This window comes from Stegodyphus dumicola, chromosome 12 (assembly GCF_044657685.1).
Source record: "Stegodyphus dumicola isolate Sdum_Otavi_A_Nest chromosome 12, ASM4465768v1".
Taxonomy (NCBI): Eukaryota; Metazoa; Arthropoda; class Arachnida; order Araneae; family Eresidae; genus Stegodyphus; species Stegodyphus dumicola.
In genome coordinates this window covers 89913412-89936955 of record NC_140779.1, presented here as the reverse complement: position 1 = coordinate 89936955, position 23544 = coordinate 89913412, and the positions used below count along the sequence as shown (strand labels likewise).

The 23544-nt window shown below is 31.6% G+C and overlaps 1 protein-coding gene across 1 annotated transcript in view; it reads left to right on the top strand.

The window, feature by feature from the left end:
- The window catches only part of LOC118204037 (exonuclease mut-7 homolog), a 124737-nt gene extending 102112 nt beyond the window's left edge, over positions 1 to 22625 (top strand). The window contains exons 14-17 of the mRNA XM_085806688.1: positions 2091 to 2252; positions 14611 to 14664; positions 14788 to 14919; positions 22288 to 22625. Of these exons, the coding sequence (XP_085662814.1) occupies positions 2091 to 2252; positions 14611 to 14664; positions 14788 to 14919; positions 22288 to 22530 (591 nt within the window). The 3' untranslated portion in view covers positions 22531 to 22625. The remainder of the gene's footprint in view (positions 1 to 2090; positions 2253 to 14610; positions 14665 to 14787; positions 14920 to 22287) is intronic.
- Positions 22626 to 23544: the final 919 nt, after the last annotated feature.

Genomic DNA, 23544 nt, shown 5'->3' with positions numbered 1-23544 from the left:
CTCAGTTTGCAATCTACGTTACTTAAACAAATAGAGACATTTAAACTTTCACCTTGTCCCACTGCTCTTTTTTGGCACAAATGTTATAAATTCGGTACCAAAAAACGAGTTATAAAAAATCGGGACAGGAACCGAAAATTCGGGATGTATGGTCACCTTATAAAAGAAGAAAAAATATATATATAATGATTTGAATGAATCCAGCTAATGAAATTTCACAGGTCCAGACAGTAGTTAATAATCATTGAAATGAATGTGTGTTTAATGCTTTTAAATCTCTCAGTTTGTTTACTTGAACAGATTAAATTCAAAGAATAATTAAGTATTATTTTAACAATTTACTGAATGACAACATACTGCTGCATGGAAGATAAAGTTATTTTAATTCAAACAGTGGCAATACATTTCTTTTAAATAACTAGGTTTGTTGATTAAATTAAAAAGATAAATAGATTGCACTCCGATATGTTTGCTGAGAATGGCAACAGAAAACATTTGTATTGTTCAGTTTTTAATCAAAAGTCCTTTAACTTGCCCAAAATACAAAATAAATAGGGGAAAAAAAAAAAATTGTCCTAGACATGTAACTATGTTTGGTGTCTCTAGGTGCTACTGTTTTTTAACAATGCAATAACATTCAAAAGATAAATATCTTGTACCTTGCAGAGTGGTAACATAAAGCTTTTAAACTGTTAAGTTTTTAGTCAAGAGTTCATTAAATTTGCACAAAATATGAAACAAGTCAAAAATAAATTTGGCCTTTGAGGTGTACATGTTAGGCAAAAAACAATGTATGTTCAAAATTTGGTGGCTTTAGGTGCTATTGTTTTTCTGCCATGCAAGGAATATACATACATATTGATTCTTTATTAGTAAATATCTGGTTGTAACAAAAAATTTCCCACTAAAAAATGTTCTTACTAAAGTTTAAAAAACAAACAAACATGGAAGCAGTACCCTTAGCACGGATAGAAATCACCACCCAAATCTGTGATTTTCTGTCAGTGTTTTGGTAGTTTTTAGGCCCGAACAATATCTGCCCTTATCTGCTTGAGTCATCTCATGCAGCGCCCAGTGATTGAATTTGTACGTCAAGTTTATGCAATGCATAGCGCGACTAATAGACATGCCACTAATGTGTTACTCCTTAGCAAGCTGTAAAGTGGTTGCATATTGATCATCTTCCACAAGTTCTCGCAGTTGTGTCTCATGAACATCGGTAGGCTGGCCAGAGCACTCTGTTTCTGGAATGCCATAATCCTTGTTTTTGAACTTTCAGTACCAAACCTTCACAGTGTCATATGATACAATATTAGTACCTAAAGTTGTAAACATGATTTGGTAACATTTTGTAGCTGACTTTTTGCAACAGACTTGTAAATGATTGTTCTAATCTGGTAGCGTGATAGTTCCATTTCAGACATCTTGTACTTAATGATAACGATTTTTTTTTTTTTTTTTTTTTTTCAAATTTTACAATACAGTATTCTAAAGCAAGTCTCTTTCTTTCAAATGCCAAAAATTATTTGATAAAATATGATTAAACATGCCAGCGTGAACTGTGCATGCAGACAATATTTGCGATGGCAGGAAACTTTTGTTAAAAACCCAAAAGTAGGTATGTATGAGATGTGATCTCCTATGAAGATATGGCTCCACATGAATGAAGAAAGGAAAAGCAAGTTTTGTTAGTTAAGCATCTGAAAGAGAGATGACATCCACATGAAGCAAAATGAAGAAAAATGAATTAACTTTATTAGAAATGATGGGTATAATTATTGATGAGGCTTTAAGGGAGCTTAAATATTTTTCTCTTAATAACTTGTATTTATGTTGGATATATTTCAGTCTGTTTGGAGCATTTCAAGATATATTTTTCATTGCTATAGTTTTTAATGTTTTAGTAATTAATTTGAAAAAGTCTGTTGTATACTGGAGGAGAAAAACTACAAAAATATGTTTATGTATCACATATTTAGAATGCTTGTTACCATGGCGCAAGCCTTTTTATTCTGAAATTCATCTCAATTTCCTTATAGCTCCTTTTAATTTACTAAATATTTGTATCTCTTATTCTGTGTACTATTCAGAACAGAACTGGGAGATCTCTCAACATTCAGACACCAGTTCCTGTAGAGCAGTTTAAAGTGGTAATGGATTCTGATTTAGAAATATTGGGCAAGAAGTTGAAAGGATATGGAGCTGATGTTTTAATTTTTGACAAATCTGATGCACCTGAAGATATTGCAGCAGTAAGTTGCTTTGGTGTAAAAAATATTATTATATTTTGTTATATCATTTTGAATTCAATATCTTGAGACCATAATATAGGCATAAATTTTTTAATTCATTTTTAGATTTTAAATCCAGTGAAGCAATAAATTTTGTATATTCGTTTTTGGTGGTAAAATGTATAAATCAGTCTTGATATCTTTAATCGGAGGATAATAATGCAGCTTACTTGATTTTGAAACTTAATGCATACTGAATTTTTTGCAAGCTATGTTATTTGTAGCATAATCTTTAAATAAAAAATTATTTTTAATTTTTATTTCAGTTTTATTAATAGTTTAATGCATTAATCTCAGGGCTGGTATGAGAGTATCTGATGCTCTTGACCAAAAAAATATTTAGGCATATCTATGTATATACAATGAAATTTCCTTAAGATAGCTTCCAACAGTCCAAGATGGTTTTGGTTTTCATTGAAGGTGGTTGTCTTAGAAAACATAATTAGCAGTGATATTTAGTATTGTAATTTAATTAATTCTGGAATGTTAGTCAAATTAAAAACTGGTTGTCTTATGGTTAGGTTGGACGACTGGTTCTTTGATTATAGCAAAGCATGTAAGGGCTGCCTAAGGGAAGGGATGCTTTCTTGGAGGACTTTCTAAAAGAAACTCTCGTTTCCACATTATGCCTGATGAAACCATGAAACCTAATCATGCGGCCAGGCTAGATCCCCTTAATGATTGGAAATCACTAATCATCTCCAAATGGATACAAAACTAGTCAAAATAGATGACAATCCATTTGGAGACCTTCATCGATATGACAAATTGATTCACAACAAACATCACACTTGTAATGTTTGTTGTGAGACTGTTTTTCATCAGTCTTACAACAAACATAACAGTTTTACAAAGTTTTCAATACCTTAATTTTTCAGAGCTCAGTTTTTTAATAAGTATTAATAATAATAAATATAGTAAATAAAAAATAATAGTGATTAAAAATGCAAAATAGGAAAAATAATTTAAAGTTGTAAATTAAAAAAATAGATAATAAATAGAAGAAAAAGAATTAACTGTGAAACATATGTATATACATATTTTATCATTCATCTATGTAAAAGAAGAAAAATAAATGGATTACCACATATATAGCATAAGATTTATCACACGTTGCTAATAGTTATATGTATAATAAAACATTTAAGTACATAAAAGAGGAAAACGAAGTTTTATCACTTTATAAATAATGTAAAAGTCCAATAATCATATTTATATAATTAATATAAACTTATATTTCATGTAAAATTATTATATGTCACATGTAAAAATTATAATAGATTTTATATTAGCAGTATTCTATTAATTACAGAAACGATAAATCGCAATCTGCAGGTTCATGCCAAATTTTTGATAAATGTGCCAAGTGATGGATCCAGTCTAAAAGTTGAAAACTCATTAACAGTAGATAATAGAAAATATAATCAAATGCAAACAGATGATAAATTAAGTTTTTGTTGTTTTTCAGAATTCTCAAAGTATTAGAATATAGAAATCCCCTTAAACAGGGGAAAATATTCTTGAAGATTTAAATTCATGATATCAAATGAAGTAAAAAATATATCGCTGTATAGCTTACAATAGCAAATCACTTGTATGAAGGTGAAAAATCATTCTGATAAAACATTGTTTATAAAGAAGGCAATTGGAAATTATAATTAAATATATTAAATATAATATTAAAAATAAGTATTCTATCATAAATTAAGTTTGTTAAAATAATAACAAAAGCTCTATTTTGGGGCATATGTTATTTCGTTGATTCAGAAGTCGCTATTGCTTTGTGGACACATGGTTTCCATATGCAATTCCAGTGGCTATTACTACCAAAGATGTCTCTGACAACATTGTATCAAACTGAACAATATCTTTGTTTATTTGCAAGACAGAAATTTGTTTCTGTATCTTGTTGATCATAGGCTAGACTGTATCTTGATGATTCTAGATTCTCTTACTGGAAGAACTGTTAATTTCGATTTCATGAATAATGATCTTTAGAATTGTGGACAAGCAGCTCTTGTTATGAAAGAATTATAAAGAATTGAATTCCAGCTGTTGATTAGATTTTGGTATAGTTTCATAAAAATTAAATTAAATCTAAATTATTAAGGGCATTATGGTTTCCCTATATAAAATTAAATCAGTTTATCTCAACTGGAATCCATATATTTATATACCTAAATTTTGAAAGTAAATTAAAAATTTTTATGGGATTATTACATTCATTAGTGTTTGAATTCTTTAAGTTTCCAAGTTATGAATTTGTGCATTTTTAATATTCATGTAATGAAAGAAAATCTCATATTTTTTTTAATTTACACATGTGAACTTTCTTCTGACATATCAACAAAAATGATACAAATTTTGTAATTGCATGTAAGATGCATTGTAACATGACAATTTGCTGTCCATATTATCAATTTTTCATTTGTGTTGAATTGCAAAATGCCACAATATCTGAGCATAAAGCATAAAACATTTTCACACTATTGTTGAAAACAGAAACAGATTTCACTAAACTAAATACCTCCTTAATATTTTAATAAGTTGTGCAGGCCCCTCCCCTTTTTTTTTCCCTTTGCAAACACTGTAATGGCTCTCGTATCTTGATATGTTGCAGTTAAGATTATTTCTACCTAAGAAATTTTCAGAAGTTTCACATTCCAGATAGGATTTCTCCATATTGGCACAATGAAGAATATTGTTATTTAAATGATAAGCTTCTATAGGATGAGATTAATTCTCATGGGAAAACCAACATTTTTCAAATGGCCACAAAAGCTGCCTTTCTTTATACCCAGAGACTTTTTCCTTTCAGAATACATTAAAGACAGTGTTCATGTGACCTCATTAGCGGCAACATTATAGGAGTTTCAAGACCGCATTATACTTTCTTTGATAGCTTTTAATTGTTACAGTGCTTTGGCAGAGTTAGATTTAACCTTTGAAACGCTCCATGCATAATTAATAATAAGTAAAATTTGTGGTCCAATGGAAGAACTAGTGCAAGCATTCTAAAAAAAAGTATATGGTCTTTTTTACTTTTTTAGTGAATGTCCAAACTACAACACTGTAATTCAGTAAATGACACAAATGCTTAAAAAACAGTTAACAGAAGTATAATTCAGACAAATTAATATTTTTTATGAATTTTTAGTTTAGAGAATTCTGCAATATTTTCAGAAACATCTAAATTGTTACTGAGTTCATACTCTTCCTAATATAATGATGCAGGACAATGTTATTTGAGATTATGTTGTTCGCAAATTGTTTTTAATGATTTTTTAGTTTGGAAAAACTATGTTTCCTGAATGCAATGTTCTTGGAAAAGTCAGTAAAATTCTTAGGGCATGCTTAAGTTTGATGCTAGATTAATTTTTATTATCAATTTCAAAACTTTCAAATATGATAAATAATTTTCCAACAGAAATCACACCGCTGATGTTTTATCACAGCATTATGGGCTGTTTATATCCCATGATTATCAACTGTTAAAAGCAGAAGTAACTATTGTGATGTTGCAGCTGAAAAAAGTCTTTTCTAAAGAATTGAATACATTGTCAACCAGGTGATAAAAGAATTCAATTTTATATTTTTCCTGTGCATTGATTATGGGCTCATTCTGATTTTTTATAGTCAAATTGTCTTTTTCGCCAACAAACTCAAATGTCTGAGTATTGATTCAAATTTTTATCTGAATCTATTTCAGATGCCATTTAGCCAGCATTGACAAGGACTCCATTAAAATGATCGTCTGATCTTTAAAAAAAAAAAAAAAAAAGATTGGAACGTTCCAGAAGTTCTAATACCAGTGCAATATTAAAGTTTTTACCCTGCATAAGTTTGCTAATTGAATTAACATTATTTAATACCTCATACCATGTACTCATGACAAAATAAAGAAATCTGAAGTGTTGTATTTGTGTATGTAGGTCAGATGCTTCATCTCTTATTGAACTAATAATATCTTTGTTTTTGTAAATTCTAAGCAATGCATTATGTATTTGACTGATTTTTATACCTCAGCAGCTTTATAGGATCCATTCAACTTTCCTACTGAGTGTCGCTGTGAGGTTTTAAGATTAGTCCTTCAATGTGCTTCAAAAAAGGTCCCATCGGAGAGTCAGTGAAGTAAAATATAAGTACAGTTTTTTGACAATATTAAAGAAGTTGATGATCTAATGATGATCTGGCCATATTACCACATGGTGTAAAAATGCATGAGGGCTGATGCTTCTAATCTTTGCCTGCATCCCCCACGTGTCCTCCTTTCATATTTACCCCATATCATATCCTTATCCTCTTCTGTTGCTAAAGGCAATTTTAGGTTTTCTGGCTCTCAAAGTAAGACATCCAAAAGTATCTGGTGTGTTGATCTTTCAATCTGTAAAAAGCCCAAAAATGGTTCATGAATGTTGATGTTTTCTTGTTCAATCAGCATAACCTTATAACGAAGATCATTTGCTCTGCTTGACTCATGGCATGTGTGCAGTCTAATGAGTAATATTTTGATTTTTTTACTTCGTCTAATATCTGACTCCTGACATCAAGTGCAGTTAGGTGAAGGACCTCATTTTGAATGGTTTTAATCAAGTGTCTGGTTATTTTATATTATTTATTATAATTTGGTTATTCTATATTGTGTTTTCAAAGACTTTCTTATATGCTTTTCCATGACAGGATGTAATTCAGCTAATAGTCGGACCAGATTTAAAAAGATTCCATTATCATGCTCGTGCAGATTTTCATTGCTACCTCTAAATGCCAAGCATTTTTCTCCTAAAAGTCTGATGATCAAAACTACATGCTGAAACACAGTTATTCCAATGCTGGGTTTCTGTGTTCCAAGATGTTTTAGAAGTAAGCATCTATTGTTTGTGAAGTTTTTAAATGAATACTCATTGCAAGCTAGGACTTTGAGTTTCAATTTTTTTTTTTTTTTTCCTTTGGCTGTTTGTATTTTTATTATTTTTGAGAGTTTGCACTATATACCACCATTATCTATAGCCATCTTTTGCTAAAGAAGAAGATGCAGCCATTGCAAAAAATTTTTAGTAGAAGCAGAAAACTTATTTTTTGGTTACAGATCAATTTGTGAGGAGATATCTGGTATAGGTATTTGAGGTGAACCTAAGTCTACTGGTATCGGTAGGAAAATCAAGGTTGGACACTGGGCTTGCTTTCGAAAGACGAATTTTTTCTGCATCAGAAATACATTCAGGCGATAATCCTAGATCAGAACTCAAAATCTAAATGACAGGAGGATTTGTCTCCATCTACCTTTTTTGTTTCTTCCTTTTTATATTTTTATTCCTCAATATGATCAAGTGCTTGTTTGCTAGAAGATCACTCAGAAACTTGTGAAGACTGCTCTGTGGGAACAATAATGTCCTCATAATTTCAATTTCAACAGCGCTGTCTAAATCATGTTGTTTTTTTCTCCCCTTCTTTGGCCTTCTTTGGTCTTTGAAAAACTTTTTCCAAAGGCATGGCTTGATTTTTTTTAAAGATGCTTCTTTCTTTTGTCTTTGTTTCCTGATCTGACTACCAGATAATTTCTTTTTACCATCTAGTATGCTGTAGGTGAAGAAATCATGAGTCTAAAGTGCAGAACTATGTCCCGATTTCAGTACTAGTATAATTTTTTTTTTTTTTTTAAACTTTAAAACCAAATGTTACACTCAGAAGAGGTATACAAAAACATTCTTATTAAAATTAAAGCCTTATTAAAAATGACCCTGTTATGCCTATTTACAATTAAAAACCCACACTTTTTTACACTACATTAGAAAATGAAATTTTAACATATGTTTATTAAATTTATAAGCTTTACAGATAAGCAAGTAGACAGACAACAGTAAAAACAATTATTTTCAGCTGATATGACCAATAATCAATTTCACTCCCCATTTTAAGAAATATGTTGGTAGGTAATAAAAGTTAAACAACCTAGTTTCATATTGAAATAATGTTGGCTTTATTTTCAGAAAGATGATAGCGTATAATGTAACATTAATTGAATCATTTGGTGTCAATTCCTTCAAAAAATAAGGCACACTCTGTATGACATTCGGATTACTTGAGTCAGTCAAAAGCAACAATAAAACTATAAATTCTGCAGTTTCACTGCTGAATTTGTGATCAAGAATTTTAGATAAAAGAGTAATTTGTTCAAATAATTATAAACCTGATAATGCAGATTTGGGGTTAGCAAAATCTTCATAGGCAACCTAAGTTTTAGAACTAGATAATAATACAAATTAAAGCAGCCACAACAGAATATACTAACTGCAAGAGCAGGATCTTTACCTAAGGACAATTGATTTGATGAATAAATATTGAAAATTATTTTGAACCTCATTACATATTAACAAAATATATCACCTGCTTGATTTAGAATTTGTAGTCTCATGTGGTTTGATTATTATCTTTGTCAAAGCAAAGTGTACTGTTAGATCTTAGGGATATATTGAACACATATTTAAAATATTCATTAAGTGTTCATATATGACAAAAGAAGTTATATTTATAAACATTTACATTTTTTCCATTTTAAATTATTTAAAACACAATTATCTGCTTTTTAGTATTGTTATCATAATTAGGATTAATTTTTTATTAATTTGAAAACTTGTATTCCATTTATAAATGCTTAATGAAGTCAATTATCACAAGGTAAAGATTCTACATTTTTATAAATTTACTGTTTTTTAATAGTTTACCTCCATTAGACTATATTTATTTATAAGAATTTTTTTTTAAATATATTTTTTATTCTGAAAATGCCAAATTTAATACGTGACAGATTAAGAATTTTCAAAATAATTTTTACATTAATTTCCTACATGAAGTTATTTTGAAATATCCACACCATATTATAGATATTTTCAGCAAGGTAAACTAGGAATAGTGCAGCATTTCATTGCTTTTTCACAATCATTACGTATGGTAAAGGTTTATTAAATTAGGTATTTTTAAAAAATACTTTTTGAAATTCATGTTTATTTTTGTTATTCCTTTTATTTAGTATAATAAAACACTGTTTTAAAGAATTATGAAAGTTGTATTGATTTTATCTTAAATTTTTTTTTAGCAATTTCATTATCTAATAAACAGAGTTTATAGCAGAGTTCATGGTACAATAAACGGTTTTTAAGTGGAGCAGAAGCAAACTGGGATTTACTACTCTGATATATTAATTAAATAAAAAGTTTTTAAAAATGACGCAAACAGTGAAATTAACCTGTAAGGTATTTCTCCCATTTTCCTGGCATGCCTTCGTGGTGTGGTAGTTTGCAGTCTGGATGTGTATTCCAGAGGTCCGTGGTTTGATTCCTGTTGAAGGCGTTGGTAATTTTTCATCTTTCCTGCTTCCAAAATACCTAATGTCTCTACAGTGGTGCCCAAACTAAAAGGGTGGTGGATGATGATTCTCCACACCCAGGATTTGGCTACAGGTCCCCTAAAAACACCACTCATCCTTTAAAAGGGGGAGTATATAAGGTATTTCTCCCATTTTCATCGCGTGCTTTCGTGGTGTGGTGGTCTGCACGCTTGACGCATATTCCAGAGGTCCATGGTTCGATTCCCGGGAAAGGCATTGCTCATTTTTCATCTTTCCTGTTTCCAAAACACCTAATGTCTCTATAAACCTCTAACTAATATTTTGAATATTAATGCTTTATTGGGTGAGTCTTGCAAATCTTTGAATAGAATTATAACTTTTGCTAACACCTTTCAAATATAATCAGTTATTCATAGGTATAACTATTACTTTCCTTTTTGAGATAAATTTTTTTTCACTAAAAACGTAAAGATATGCCTAATACTTCTTTGATAAATAAAAAAAAAATTAAATTGTTAAATTAAAATTCTTAAAATGTGATGCTTGAGATCTCTAGATGACTATCATGAGGTTAAACTATTACAATAAACAGGCATTTAATTTTAAATGCCAACATGATAAAAGTTTAATTTCTTGATTTCACAGTGCACTAAATCAGCATCACTACACATAGAAGGGACATTCTGATACACTAAAATACACTGCTTGGCATTGAAAATGCAACAACAAGAAGGAGTGGTCAGAAATTTATGCAAATTTTAGAGTAGACGCACATCACTGAGTAATGCGAATGATGTGAAATGTGCAGCTCTTCGACACAGGTGAAGTAAGATATAAGGGAAGGAACGTGCAGAATGGGCAATATTCATGTCGTTATTTCTGCCAGACGAATTATTGAAGAAAGTTGGTTTTTGTTCCGGAGGATATGTGTAATAAGAGATAATACCAGGCCACCATCAACGAAGGCACTTCCAGCAGATAGACGATTCTACGAGAGGTATGGTGATCGGATTGAAAAGGTCCTTACATTAAATTGCAGCTGATACTCGCATGGATTCGAGCACGGTGCATCGGCTATGGCGAACATGGTTGGAACAAGGAACTGTGGGAAGAAGGAGGGTTGCAGGTGCAGCCAGAGTTACGTCAGCATGCATGGATCAACACAACCGCCGACAAGCTATGGCAGTCCCGCAAGTCACTTGTACTGTGATTCTGCAGCATGTGCAAGATATCCTGGATGTTCCCATGTCGATCAGAACCATTTCGCGCCGATTGGTTGAACGTGGCCTGCACTCACGCCGTCCGTTAAGAAGTCTGCCATTGACCCCACAGCATAGAGGCCAACGTTTAGAACGGTGCCGGACTGGAGCAATGTGGATGACAGAATGGCGAAACGTTGTGTTCTCAGATGGGTCACGCTTCTGTTTATCCAGTGACAGTCGCCGCATATGTGTGTGGCATCGATTTGGAGACAGATCTAATCCGGCAGCAACTGTGGAATTCCCCCCCCTGCCCGACAATGTGGCATAATGGTTTGGGGTGCTATTGCCTATGAATCCAGGTCACCTCTAGTTCGTATTCAGGGCACTATAACGGCTCAACAATACTTGAATAATGTACTGCGGCCGAGGGCAATCCCCTACCTTCAGGGGCTGCCTAATGCAATTTTTCAGCAGGATAACGCCTGATCACACAGTGCTCGCATCTGACAACATGCTCTGCAAGGTATACAGATGCTTCCCTGGCCACCGTACTTTCCTGACCTGTCACCAATCGAACATGTCTGGGATGTGATTGGATGCCATTTGCAGACTCTGCCCGTGTCTCGTTCAGAATACAAACTGTGGCAAATGGTTGAAAGGGAATGGAGATCCATCCCTCAGGACACCATCTACACTTTTATTGACTCTATGCCTAGACGTGTTTCTTCGTGCATCACTGTCCGCGGTGGTCCTACATCCTACTGAGCCGACGCCGTTCTTGCTCTGTATTCTGATTATCATTTTGAAAATAAAGATCACTTATTGCCGCTTGCTGTCTTTTTTCCAAATTTCATCACTTTCTGACCACTCCTTCTTTGTGTTGCATTTTCAATGCACAGCAGTGTATTTGGTACTTTTCCGTTTCGCCGGTGCAAATCTTGCCAAGCAGACTTTAGTGGTGACAACGCACAGTATATACATAAAAAGTGTTAACAAATGTTAGTTCTAAGAATTTTTTAGTTTGAAGGCATAAACACCTTAATATCGTTTAAAATTTTGTAAAAAGACAATAAATATAGACAATAAATTTGTAAAGAGACATTAATTTAAGAATTTACTATGCTTTCATGGTACAATATCTTGATTTGCCGGTTCAGATCATGTGACCCTAAGTGATCTCATCTCACGTAAGCTACGCTACAAAAATCTAATTCTCTCAGTCATTATCTACATTAATTTCAAGTTAAATCTTAATATGGAATACAAGTTTAAATGCAAGAATTATTTCAAGAATAATTTCATGAAAGCTTACTCAGAAATTATGTAAAACACCAGTGCTTTACTTCGCTAGTGCATTCTCATTAGAGTTTATGATTTAAACCCTTGACTTTATATTTTCGCCTTCAGCTGAGCAGTGTGATTGGATCCTAATTGACTTACTTACTGCGAATGGCCTTATGGCATAAAATTGAACTATCTTGTAAAATTTCTATGTAATTGTATGCCAATATTGAAAAAAACAATCAATCTTATAAGAAATGGCTGTGACTTGTTTTGAAAATGAGGTGGAAAAGGTTACCAGCGAAGATATTCCATTTGGCATCGTTTGTACCATTTTTGGCGACTTTATCGCCTGCGCCGGCCAAATGGAAAGTACCAAATATTTGCTTTCAAATAGACTTGAACCAACAATGATATTACTAAGTCTTAATTTTATCTTAATCTACTCACTCTAAGAGAGGTATAATCATGAAGATTTTAATGAACATTTAAAAGCAAATTTCTGCCAAAGTATTAGCTTATAACTAAAAAAATATATAATAATAAATTTCAAAATTACAAGAAACATATCATTTTTCAACACTTCAGACAGTATTTTTCTGGGCATGTAAGATAAATATAATTTTAATTTTTTTATTGTAAAGTTAGAAAGAATGAAATACAGTTCCATAATTTCATTAGTAAAATGCTTCCCACAAATAGAAACATTTGCAATGAAATATGATAAATAATCATAAATGGAATACGTTGTTAAATTGTGTAAATAGATTTAGATTATCACACTGATTATAATTTATGTAATAATAGAGTACAGTATAAACAAATAAAAATATCATAAGAAAACTTGAGCAAAAATGACAGGGAAACCACTTTTTAATGTAATTAACACTGTGCCATTGTATAACATTCTAAAAATATATAATAGACTTAATTTAGAATCACGCAAAAAAAATTCTCTTGAATCAGTTTGGGTAATTCTGTAGAATTAAAATCACAATAAACAGCGCCTTTCGACAAAATAAGTGTAAGCAAAGCGGCAGTAATGGAGCAAGTATTTTTGCTAATAGCCACACACACTACTCAAACGATCTTCAACAACATAACTCTACGTGAAATTTTTTTGGGGGTCCTTTTTGACTCCAGTTTAACAGTGCAACCAGAACTGAAGCTCCCATGTGTGATGTCACCACAATCCAGGTGGCATCTATGGTGGTCAAGTTCCTTGCAAATATTTTGCCAGATTTTCATTTTGGAACTGTGATATCACCAAGAGCTCTAGTGATTAATGATGGTTGAATTTTCTTAGTGGTTTTAGAATTGTTGAAATTTATGTAATATGTTGTGTCATTACAAAAAAACCTTCAAATCTGAAGAATATTTACACATCTTTGTGAAAAACTTCTCTTTTGTAGATCTGAAGAACTTTCTTGTACTTGAAAATTTTATTTCATGTCCTGTATATCCAGTATTTACTCTACATGTCTTCTAATTACCGATAGAAAAAAGTATAACTACATGAAATATTTGAAATACTGAAATTCATATGAATGTTGAATAGTGGCCAAAAAATCTGCCATTTTGTTCTAAATTGTCTAATAGGCTGAATAATAAAAACCACCAATTTCATTCACATGAATAAAATAAATACTTATTTTTCTCAAACACTCAACAAATTTATCAAAGAAATTAACATAAACTATCTAAAATATATTTTTATGTATTTAAAGATGTCATAGGCTAAAAAATAACAAAAATAAACAAAACAAAACAAAACAAACAAACAAACAAAAAAAAAAAAAACACTAGAAAATTCAGATTTATTTATTTATTTTATACAGTTTTTTATGTATACTGACTTCAGTTTTTATGTACTGTGAATATTTTACATTTTTTAACTATTTTATTTTTAAGTCTATCATTTCTTGCCAGATGAATTTATGTATTAGTGGAGTAGTGTATTGAAAGTTTTGTGGTCATTAGTACATAAAATTAGATTGTTTTATTAGTTTAGAATATTTTTCAGATAATTTTCTAATTAATTCAGGAACTCCATTATGATTTTCTCATTTTGTTTTGGTAATTTTGCACCCCTTGATTTTTTTTTTTTTTTTTTTTTTTTTTTTTTTTTTTACTCTCTGCCAGAGCACAGACTAATGGAACATTCGTTTGGCCCTGCTTTGGGCTGTACTGGTGTATTGTTTGACATGTGTTGTATAACAAGAGGAGCATACAACATTGATTGAATCTAAAATATTTTTTTTTTTTTTTTTCATTTAATGCTAATTTTTTTTTTTTTAACTTGCAATATTTTCTAAAATGCAACATTTTAAAACCTAATGAACCATTTGTAATAACCCTATATTTCAAAACTTTTTTTAATTTCTTAAAGAAGCTTTTAATAAATTTCAAAGCTATATTATTAAATTGCATGTAGGCAAAAATTTTATAAAACTTTTTGTGCAGAATATTCACTTTTGATATCATAATCTAGGTAGCAGAATCAGATGGAAGGATAATTATTTGTTCTGAAAAAATTGGGGAAATGGTATGGCTTTTATTTTATTTGTTTATTTATTTTTAATATCTTAGAGCTTTTTAAAAAATAGATGAAATTATTTAGGAAAGAATGTATGGCTCAATTAGGTATTGTAATTTTTTTAAATTTTAGGTGAAAGATAAAGTAAAGGATGGCTTTTGTTACACTGTATCAAAAAATCCTGATGAATTAAGTGTAGTTTCTGATGTAATCCAGTATTTTAATGTACAGTTAAATAGGAAGAAGATATTTTCACGTTGCTTTGTAAGTTAATTTTAATATTTTAAATTTTTAGTATAATTTTAGTATTATTATATAACCTATAAGAAAGTTTGAACTGATATTCCATGTCTCATCTGTTACAATGACCATTTGATGTAATATTCTTTTTTATCAGTCTATAGAGAATTGTTACAATGCAATTTGACTGGATATAACTGTTATGATATTTACAATCTATGAAGCTAATCTTTCATGTTCCAAGCTGAGTGATAGTTTACTCAAAGCATGTGCTTCTAAAATCTGTAGTTCTTAAAAAAGAATCAGAGAGCAATGCTTTTGAAGCAACTCGAAAAACTGAGCAGTTGAAAGCAACTTGGGAAATACAAATGAATTTTGTTTATGGTAAAAATGAAAACAATTTCTGAATGATTGTGTATGTAATTGTAATCAATTTGGCCTTATTTCTTGCTTAAAAATTGGTAGATATGAAAGCTGATAGTATAATTAAGATTTTACTGTAGTAAATAGAATTTCAGAATAGATGCTTGAAATTCGTTTCTCGCTGAAGGTATATGTGTATGTGTTTCTTATTAAGAAATACAACATTCTAACTTTAAGTAGTTTTTAACTGAAATGTTAGTAGTGTGTTTCTGGTTTTACATTTATAATGTTTGAAAGAAAAATTTTGGCAGAGGAAAGGAATAAAAAATTGTAGTCATGACTGTTAGATATAATCAGCATTTTAGTCACATTATACGACTTCCACAAAGATAAAAGAGCTGCACATGCACTCAAAAAAAGATTTATGCTGTCTTTGGTGATGACACACTAACAAAATTCCATATGTCAGAACTGGTTTTCAAAATATCATTCTGGTGGTTTTTCACCTTAAGGTGCTCCATGTTTTTTGTAGACAAACTGAAATTGATGATGGCAAATTAAAAGAGGTGATTGTGTGATAATCATACTTGAACTTGCTGAGAGTCTTGCCTCATAAATCATACTTGAACTTGATGGGAGTCTAAATTCATCCAAAATAATCACTGAAAACCATTTGAAAACACTTGGTGGAAGATGAGGTTTTAGATCCCCAGTTGTATCAAGACATGTGACTTGCTTTTGAAATGTAACCAAATTGATCCATTTTTAAAAATGATTGATGACTGATTATGAAAACTGGATCATTAACAGAAAGACCAAGGACAAAATATCATGGTTCAAACCTAGAGCTAACTCGAACAGTATCAAAATCTGATAGAATAGAAAGTCAATTATACATTTGCTGAGATTATACCCCCAAACGTTTTTTTTTTTTTTTTTTTTTTTTTTTTGAGCTTTTATCAAAATGATCATTTCCAGTGTGTGCTGCCAACTTCTAGCAAAAATGAAAGGTCCTTTGTAGTAGTTATGTTTGGAATTGTAAAGATTTGGTGTCAAATTCCACTCATTGGAAATTACAGGATCTTTGCTAGAATACATAATCACATCCACCATATAGCTCTAACAGTGCACCATCAGATTATCATTTGTTTAATACTCTGCAGATTGTTTATTAGATAAAACTTTTATTTCAGATGTTTATTATGGGCAGCTCAATAAATTGTGATATGTGGGTTTGCATATGAGTAGCTGTTTTTTTTTTTTTTTTCCCTTAATTATTATTGCCTAGATTTTAGAAAAGATCTCAAAATAATTTCATTGAAATAAATCATTCAGATAAATAAGTTAAACCATTAAACAAGTATGACAGTATATAATAGCTACAGTGAATGTTTTAAAATTCTGTTAAAAGGCCAGCTTTCTTGAACTAGGGAATTTTCACAATTTATGTGTGTTAAAATTCTATTTAAGGAGCATTTCAGAATTATTTAGATCTGAGTTTAAAATAATTAATGTAAAACTCTTGAGTGACTTGGTTTTGACCATCTTGATAAATCCTGTTACTCTGATACAATATTGAAGAAATTAGATTTTCAGTGTATTATTTTAAGGTTATATATTCTACAAGGTCCGGCTATTAATTTCCAGGACTCATGGAATAACTCAGAAGAAAAAAGGTTAAATATAGCCATTTAATATGATTCAAAGTAATCCCCATCAGCCGTAATGCACGTCTGTGCTCGGCTGTAAAAATATCGGAAAGAAATTTTAAAGTCCTCTTTTGGAATGCTCTTTAATAGTGGCATTACAGTTTTCTTGATGGCTTCAACATCCTGAAATCTTGTTTCCTTCAGCAAATTTTTCAGCTTAGGAAACAGGAAAAAGTCTGCGAGTGCTAGGTCTGGAGAGTATGGTGAATGCTGCATATCAATGACACCATGCTGGGCTAAGAATTGCCTCACAGGCAACGCAATGTGTGGGCGGGCATTGTCATGTAGCAGCAGCCAACTCCATTTTGTTGAAAAGGAGGCTTCACTCTATGAATTTGTTTTCGAAGTTGGTCAAGAACTTTTGTGTAGAACTGTCCATTGATAGTCATGTTAGCAGGAAGAAATTCATGATGAATGAGTTCATCACAGTCGAAGAAAGCAATTAACATGACCTTGATTTTGGACTTTTCAAATCGAAATTTTTTCTGCCTTGGTGAACTTGGAGACCACCATTCGGAGCTTTGACGCTTGGTTTCAGGGTCATATTAATAACACCAAGACTCGTTTTTTGAACATAATTTATGGATAGGATATCCAGAAACGCAGGGTCAGCATCAGCGTTGTTGATAAATTCGCCACATGCGTACAGTCTCAATTGCTTTTGTTTGTCCCTTAAATGGTGAGGAACGAATCTGGAACAAATCTTGTGTTTGCCTAGGTCTTGCGTCAAAATTTGCCGAACTGTCTCTTTGCCCATGTTGAATTCATTGGCAAGTACTCGAATAGTCAATCGATGATTACATTTCACCATATCGCAAACTTTTTCAATTGCTTCCGGCATGGGTACGGACTGTGGCCGAACTGTGTGTGGATCATCTTCGATGTTTTCACGCCTGTCCCGAAAGCATTTAAACCATTCAAAAGTTCTTGAGCGGGATAATGCATCCTCGCCGTAAACTTGTTTTAATATTTCGTAGGTTTCCGCAGCTGTCTTTCCAATTTGAAGCAAAATTTAATGTTAATTCTTTGCTCCATTTTCACTTCGACAATAGGAATTTAAGAGCTATGTTTTAATGCACCTTTCCATGAGAACCACTTACTTTAGAATGGTGCTGATTGCACTGCACATGCACAAGTAAACGTTCTTCAATATGCAATCATTAGTGCCATCTTCCGACTTTTCGTCAGTCCTGGAAATTGGGCCTTGTATTTATAGCTCTAGAATAGCTGTCAAATCTATTCCATATATTATAAAGCAAGCAGATCTCCCTCTTCCAATTTGGTACTCATTCCCCAGCATTCATTTATCCAGTTCATAAAGTAGATGTCTAATATATAGGTAAAGAATAACCCACATGTTGCTATTTTATTTCTTCTTTTTGTGCAAAATATGCATGAATATAAGTTTCATTTAATGATTTTAATATATTATACTGTAAAGAGTATAGCTTAGCATTAGCCTCAAGACAAGTGGAGAATTTATATTAGCTGTCTTAAAAAAAAGGATTTTTGTATAACCATGTTTTAGGCTTATGTTATTCCAAGATTAAATTCTATTATCATGATATGATAAATGCTACACATGCACACTTTAGCCAAACGGCATGTGTTTTTGTAACTCTCTCACGTGACAGAGAGTTGAGATTACAAGAAGAGAATGTTATGATAAGTTGCATTGTAAGCCGGCAAAAATATTTCGTTATCCACTTCACGTAAATTATATCTGTTTATTTATTCATGCTATAAGTGTTTGTCCTGCACTATGTATGCTTTATGAAAATAATCACATCATGTACGTGTTAATATGTTGAACTGATCTCACGTTGGAAGTACCGTATCTAGTTATGAACTACAAATGACATTTAATATTACTGCCGGGAAATGAGATTTTGTGTTTATGTCTATCATGTTTTAAAAAATGAGGCAATATGCTTCCATGTTATTTTAGTTTTTGTACTGTATCAGAGATTATATATATAACAGTGTATGAAATTGAGTTAATACTAGCTTTGTAAGATTTACAAACTTAATCTTCTAGGCCTTTTTAATTGTGGAAATTCTTAAGAATAGGCATTATAGAAAATCAGTTTTTTTTTAACATAATTAATTTTAGAAAGAAATTTTATGGTCATTAGCCTACTATTTTATTAGACATAGATTAGTTTGATCTGAAACAAATTCTTATAATTTCTCGGATAAAAATGTAAATTCAGGTTTTGTGGTGAGACCAAAATTTATTTTTGACATGTATTAATATTTGGAGAGATAAATACAATGGGGAATTTTTATTCAATTCCCCATTTAATTTAAGTAAATTAATTAATTAATTTTATTTTAAAAGGCCTGTTAATAATAATATTCTTTATTAATTCATCCTGAAAAGAGTTTGTTTTTATGATTATAACCACGAGCCCGCACGCTGTGTCCAATGGACCCGCCCAATTAAAGAAACCTTTCTGAAAACACCCTTATTTTTCCCAAGTGGTTGTGGTTTAGTGTAGTCTCCTCCAAGGTCATCTGCTTTATGTTTCGAATGTTTTTCGCTGGAAATTTGATTCATAGTTTTGTTTTGATTGCCCCCAGCAGGCCTATTCGCATTGATGTAGTTCATTTGTGATAGCACAGAATGTTGAAAACGTCGTGTAATTTATCCTTCAAGGAAGAAATGACACGTTTTCAAAAATTCTTAGAAGGTGTATCAACTGAGGAAGAATCCATTGTTGAAGAAACTGATGATGAAAGTGATATTGAATTTTTTAGTTCTCATGATACTGATTCAGAAATCAAGATGGATTCTGAAAACAAAAATGAGAATGACATTTATTGCTTTACTGGAAAAGACAAAAAAATTAGGCTGCGTTCAGTCGGCGGAGTAAAGGGCATAGAAGAGTAATCATAAGGACATAAAATACGGAAATTCCGTTCACACTTGCGAGAACGGGGTATAAGCTGTGGTCAATAGGAGAAGCTAAATTTGTGCTGCATGCATGGATGTATCTGAAACTTTCTGGCACTGTTCTCCTGCTCGATTGACTTCCCGCGTTCGCTCTGCTTGTTTTGTGACAGCGAAATCTTCTGTGGAATGCCGCTTCGTTTTAGCTTCACTCTGATTGGTTGACGCTTATCCCAAACTCAGCATAAAGTTGAAAACTTTGAACCCTATACCATGAGCACTAAACCAGATTTTGTGACGTAGCACAGACTGGTTGCCTTGGCAACGGAGCTTGGCTTTAACCACTTATACCCTTTACGCCCCCATCTGAACGAAGCTTTAGTGATCGAAAAGCCTAAAAGTGATCAAAAAGCCTAAGTCTCTTTAAAAAAATGTATTTCATGAAAAAATTGGAAAATTAAAATTTTAATTTTTATAATTTGCGTATTTTTTAAGTTTGATCATAAATTTATGGCATAAATGTAATACTTTTACTTGAACTGTTTTTTTTCCTTCAAAAAATATGAGTGCGAGGGGGCACGCTCGTGTAACTCAAAAGAGTGTATGCACTCCTGGGTTAGATAAATATTATTACAGATGCCATTCAACTAGTGAAATACAGGGTGTTTATAAAGTCCCGGACCCATTTTGATGTTTAATAACTCATAAAATAATAAAGATAGATTAAAATTAGTAACATAAATGGTTGGATAGGCTCAAAAAGTTTCATGACCCTTGTCAATGAGCTTACATGTGTGCCCTCTTCATCGCACGGAGAATATCAAGTCGATATTCAATTTCACGCCAGGTACCAGCAAGCATTTCGGCATCCACAGAGGATATTGCGGTTGCAATTTTGGCTTTTAGGTCATTAATGTTCGACGCTCTCCTCCTGTAAATGTTGTCCTTTACAAATCCCCAAAGGAAAAAGCCTTAGCGGTGTTATATCAGGTGATCTGGGTGGCCAAGGAATTGGACCTCCTCACCCAATCCATCTTCATGTAAAATGGTCATTCAAAGAACTAGGAACGATGGTATTCCAATGAGGTGGTGCACCATCTTGTTGCAAAAAGACATGTGGCTGAAGCTCTTCTAGTTGTGGAAATACGAAGTTTTCCAACATGTCTAAGTATACGACTGATGAGACCGTCTTTTCTGTAAAAAAGAAAGGCCCAATGACTCGGTCGTGCATTAGTCCACACCACACATTAACCTTTGGGGAATCCCTTTGTGCCTCATGGTATTCATGGGGGTTTCCCGATCCCCATATGCGCACATTATGGTGATTAACAATGCTAGAAAGATGAAAGGATGAACATTATGTGCTTCAGAAATTCAGCATCATCTTCTGTCCTCTTTAGCATATCTGTTGCAAAGGCCATCCTTCTAGGCCTATCGTCCGATTCCAAAACTTGAACAATTTGAACTTTGTATGCATGCAGTCTTAATTTTTCTTAATAACCTTGTACACTGTCGAAATTGGCAAGTACAATTCTCTTGCCGCTGATCTCACAGATCTTCTAGGATTGTGTAAAAATGTCTCTCTGGCGGCATGCTCAACATCAAAATCACTTGTGCAGAGACGTCCGGAACGTTTCTTATCTGCGATACTTCCAGTTTCTAGAAAATTCTTTTTCCACCGTAAGATGCTGCTTTTGGATAGAGGATCTTTTTGGTAAATTCTTCTGCAATTTCTCTGTGTTTGCGTTATGGATTTCGTTTCTATGAACCACCATAAAATCTGTGCTTTCTCTTGTGGTGTATGCATTCTCTTTAATATTTGGTCGAATAAAACATCACATACAAAAGTACTAGAACAAACACATCAAAAGTAAACATAACATTGCAATAGTTGCCAAAAACAAAAGAGAGAAAAATGCAATTAATAAGCAGACAATATTTAGAAAAGTACAGATATTTAGACTGGAAAATGAAATTATCTGAAATTAATCACACGTGCAGACGATATTTACAAAAGTAAAGATATTCAAACCTGAAAAGGAAAATATATAAGTTATTCCATCAATAAATGCCATAAGTTTATTTATATCTTCATTATTTTATGAGTTATTAAACATCAAAATGGGTCCAGGACTTTATAAACACCCTGTATTATATACCTCAATTAAGAATTATTTGAATTACTATTTTACCATGTAATTTACCATATTTCTGACTGAATTGCCCCATTTTTGTTGTAATGAGATATTTTTCTTTTGCATAATTTTTTGCTATATTATTTATATAAAGATGTATATTTTTATAAGCATCTTATGAGTATGTTTTATAAGCTTTGTTGATCTAGAAATCTGCTCTATTTAAATAGATGGTGCAGTTTTTATTCGCTAGATTAACACATATGAAGCATTTCTTTACTTTATATTGCAGATCTGCAGTAATGAAGATTGCATAAAATTACAGCCAGATGATATGAATTTATTAAGAAAACTGGTATCGGTAAAAGAGTCAAATGCTCAAACATGTGATTTAAGCCTGCTAAGAAGTGAATTGGAACCAGTTGTAAATCGCTTGTTTAGTTCAGAAACTGTGTTAAAATTTAATAATTATAGCAATACTGGAATGCATAAAATGGAAACACTTTTGTGTACAAAATGTGGTAATATATTTTGACAAAAGCTAGTAAACTATTTTGTAAATAGAAATAATGTACAGAAATATTTCTGTAGATATAGATTATTTAAATAAAATTGTTTTTAAAAAATAAATTTGGTTTCATATTTTCAGAAGACTGCAAAATACTGGAATAAAAATAATAAACTACTATCAAACAAAATAATAATAATTATATATACACATTAATAATAAATGATTATTATTTTGTGTATGAGAGGGAGTATTGTGCCTGAAATATGTTAGTAATATTAGCTTATAATTTAAATGTTAATGTAGAATTTGGAATTAACATTCCAGTACCTTTCACATTATGTTAATTCAAGAGATTAATTAAATATTCCATAAACAAGATGCAGACATAAATGATAGTTATGCATAAGTATTTCATGTTAGAATGATAATTATCTATTGGAGCATTTTCCCTGTGAAAGAGGGGATAAACAGTTAAAACATTTTATAAGATGAATGAAGACTTGTAGAATATCCAAGCACAGGTTTGGCTATAATGTGACTTTCCAGAATGAAAGGGCACTAACTATTAATAAAGAATTTTTTAAAATAATTTCACTATGCCATTTTACTAGATTTATATAAAATCTGGAATCACCTAAGTCCCAATGATTCCAGATTTTGGAAAACTTTGTACTGTAGTACATTACTAATTTAATATAGGCCTTCTTTTATTGGCCTTTAGAAAATAATATTGCATTAGTTTTTTAAAAAAAATAATTGATACAAACTACTAATACAATATAGGCCCTCTTTTATCAGTCTTTAGAAAATAATATTGGGCCAGTTTTTTAAAAAAAATAATTGATACAAACCTTATTCTATCATTAAAGGTATTTTTAATCATTTCTTTTGTAAAGTATTGACTATTTCATTTCATGATGATGTATGAAAAAGACATTATCCATTTATAAGCTCTAGCATATCTCATAAAGCAGAATAGTGTTGAGGTCAGGAAATTGTATAGGTTGTGGAAGACGCTAAAGTTCACTTTTGTGTTCT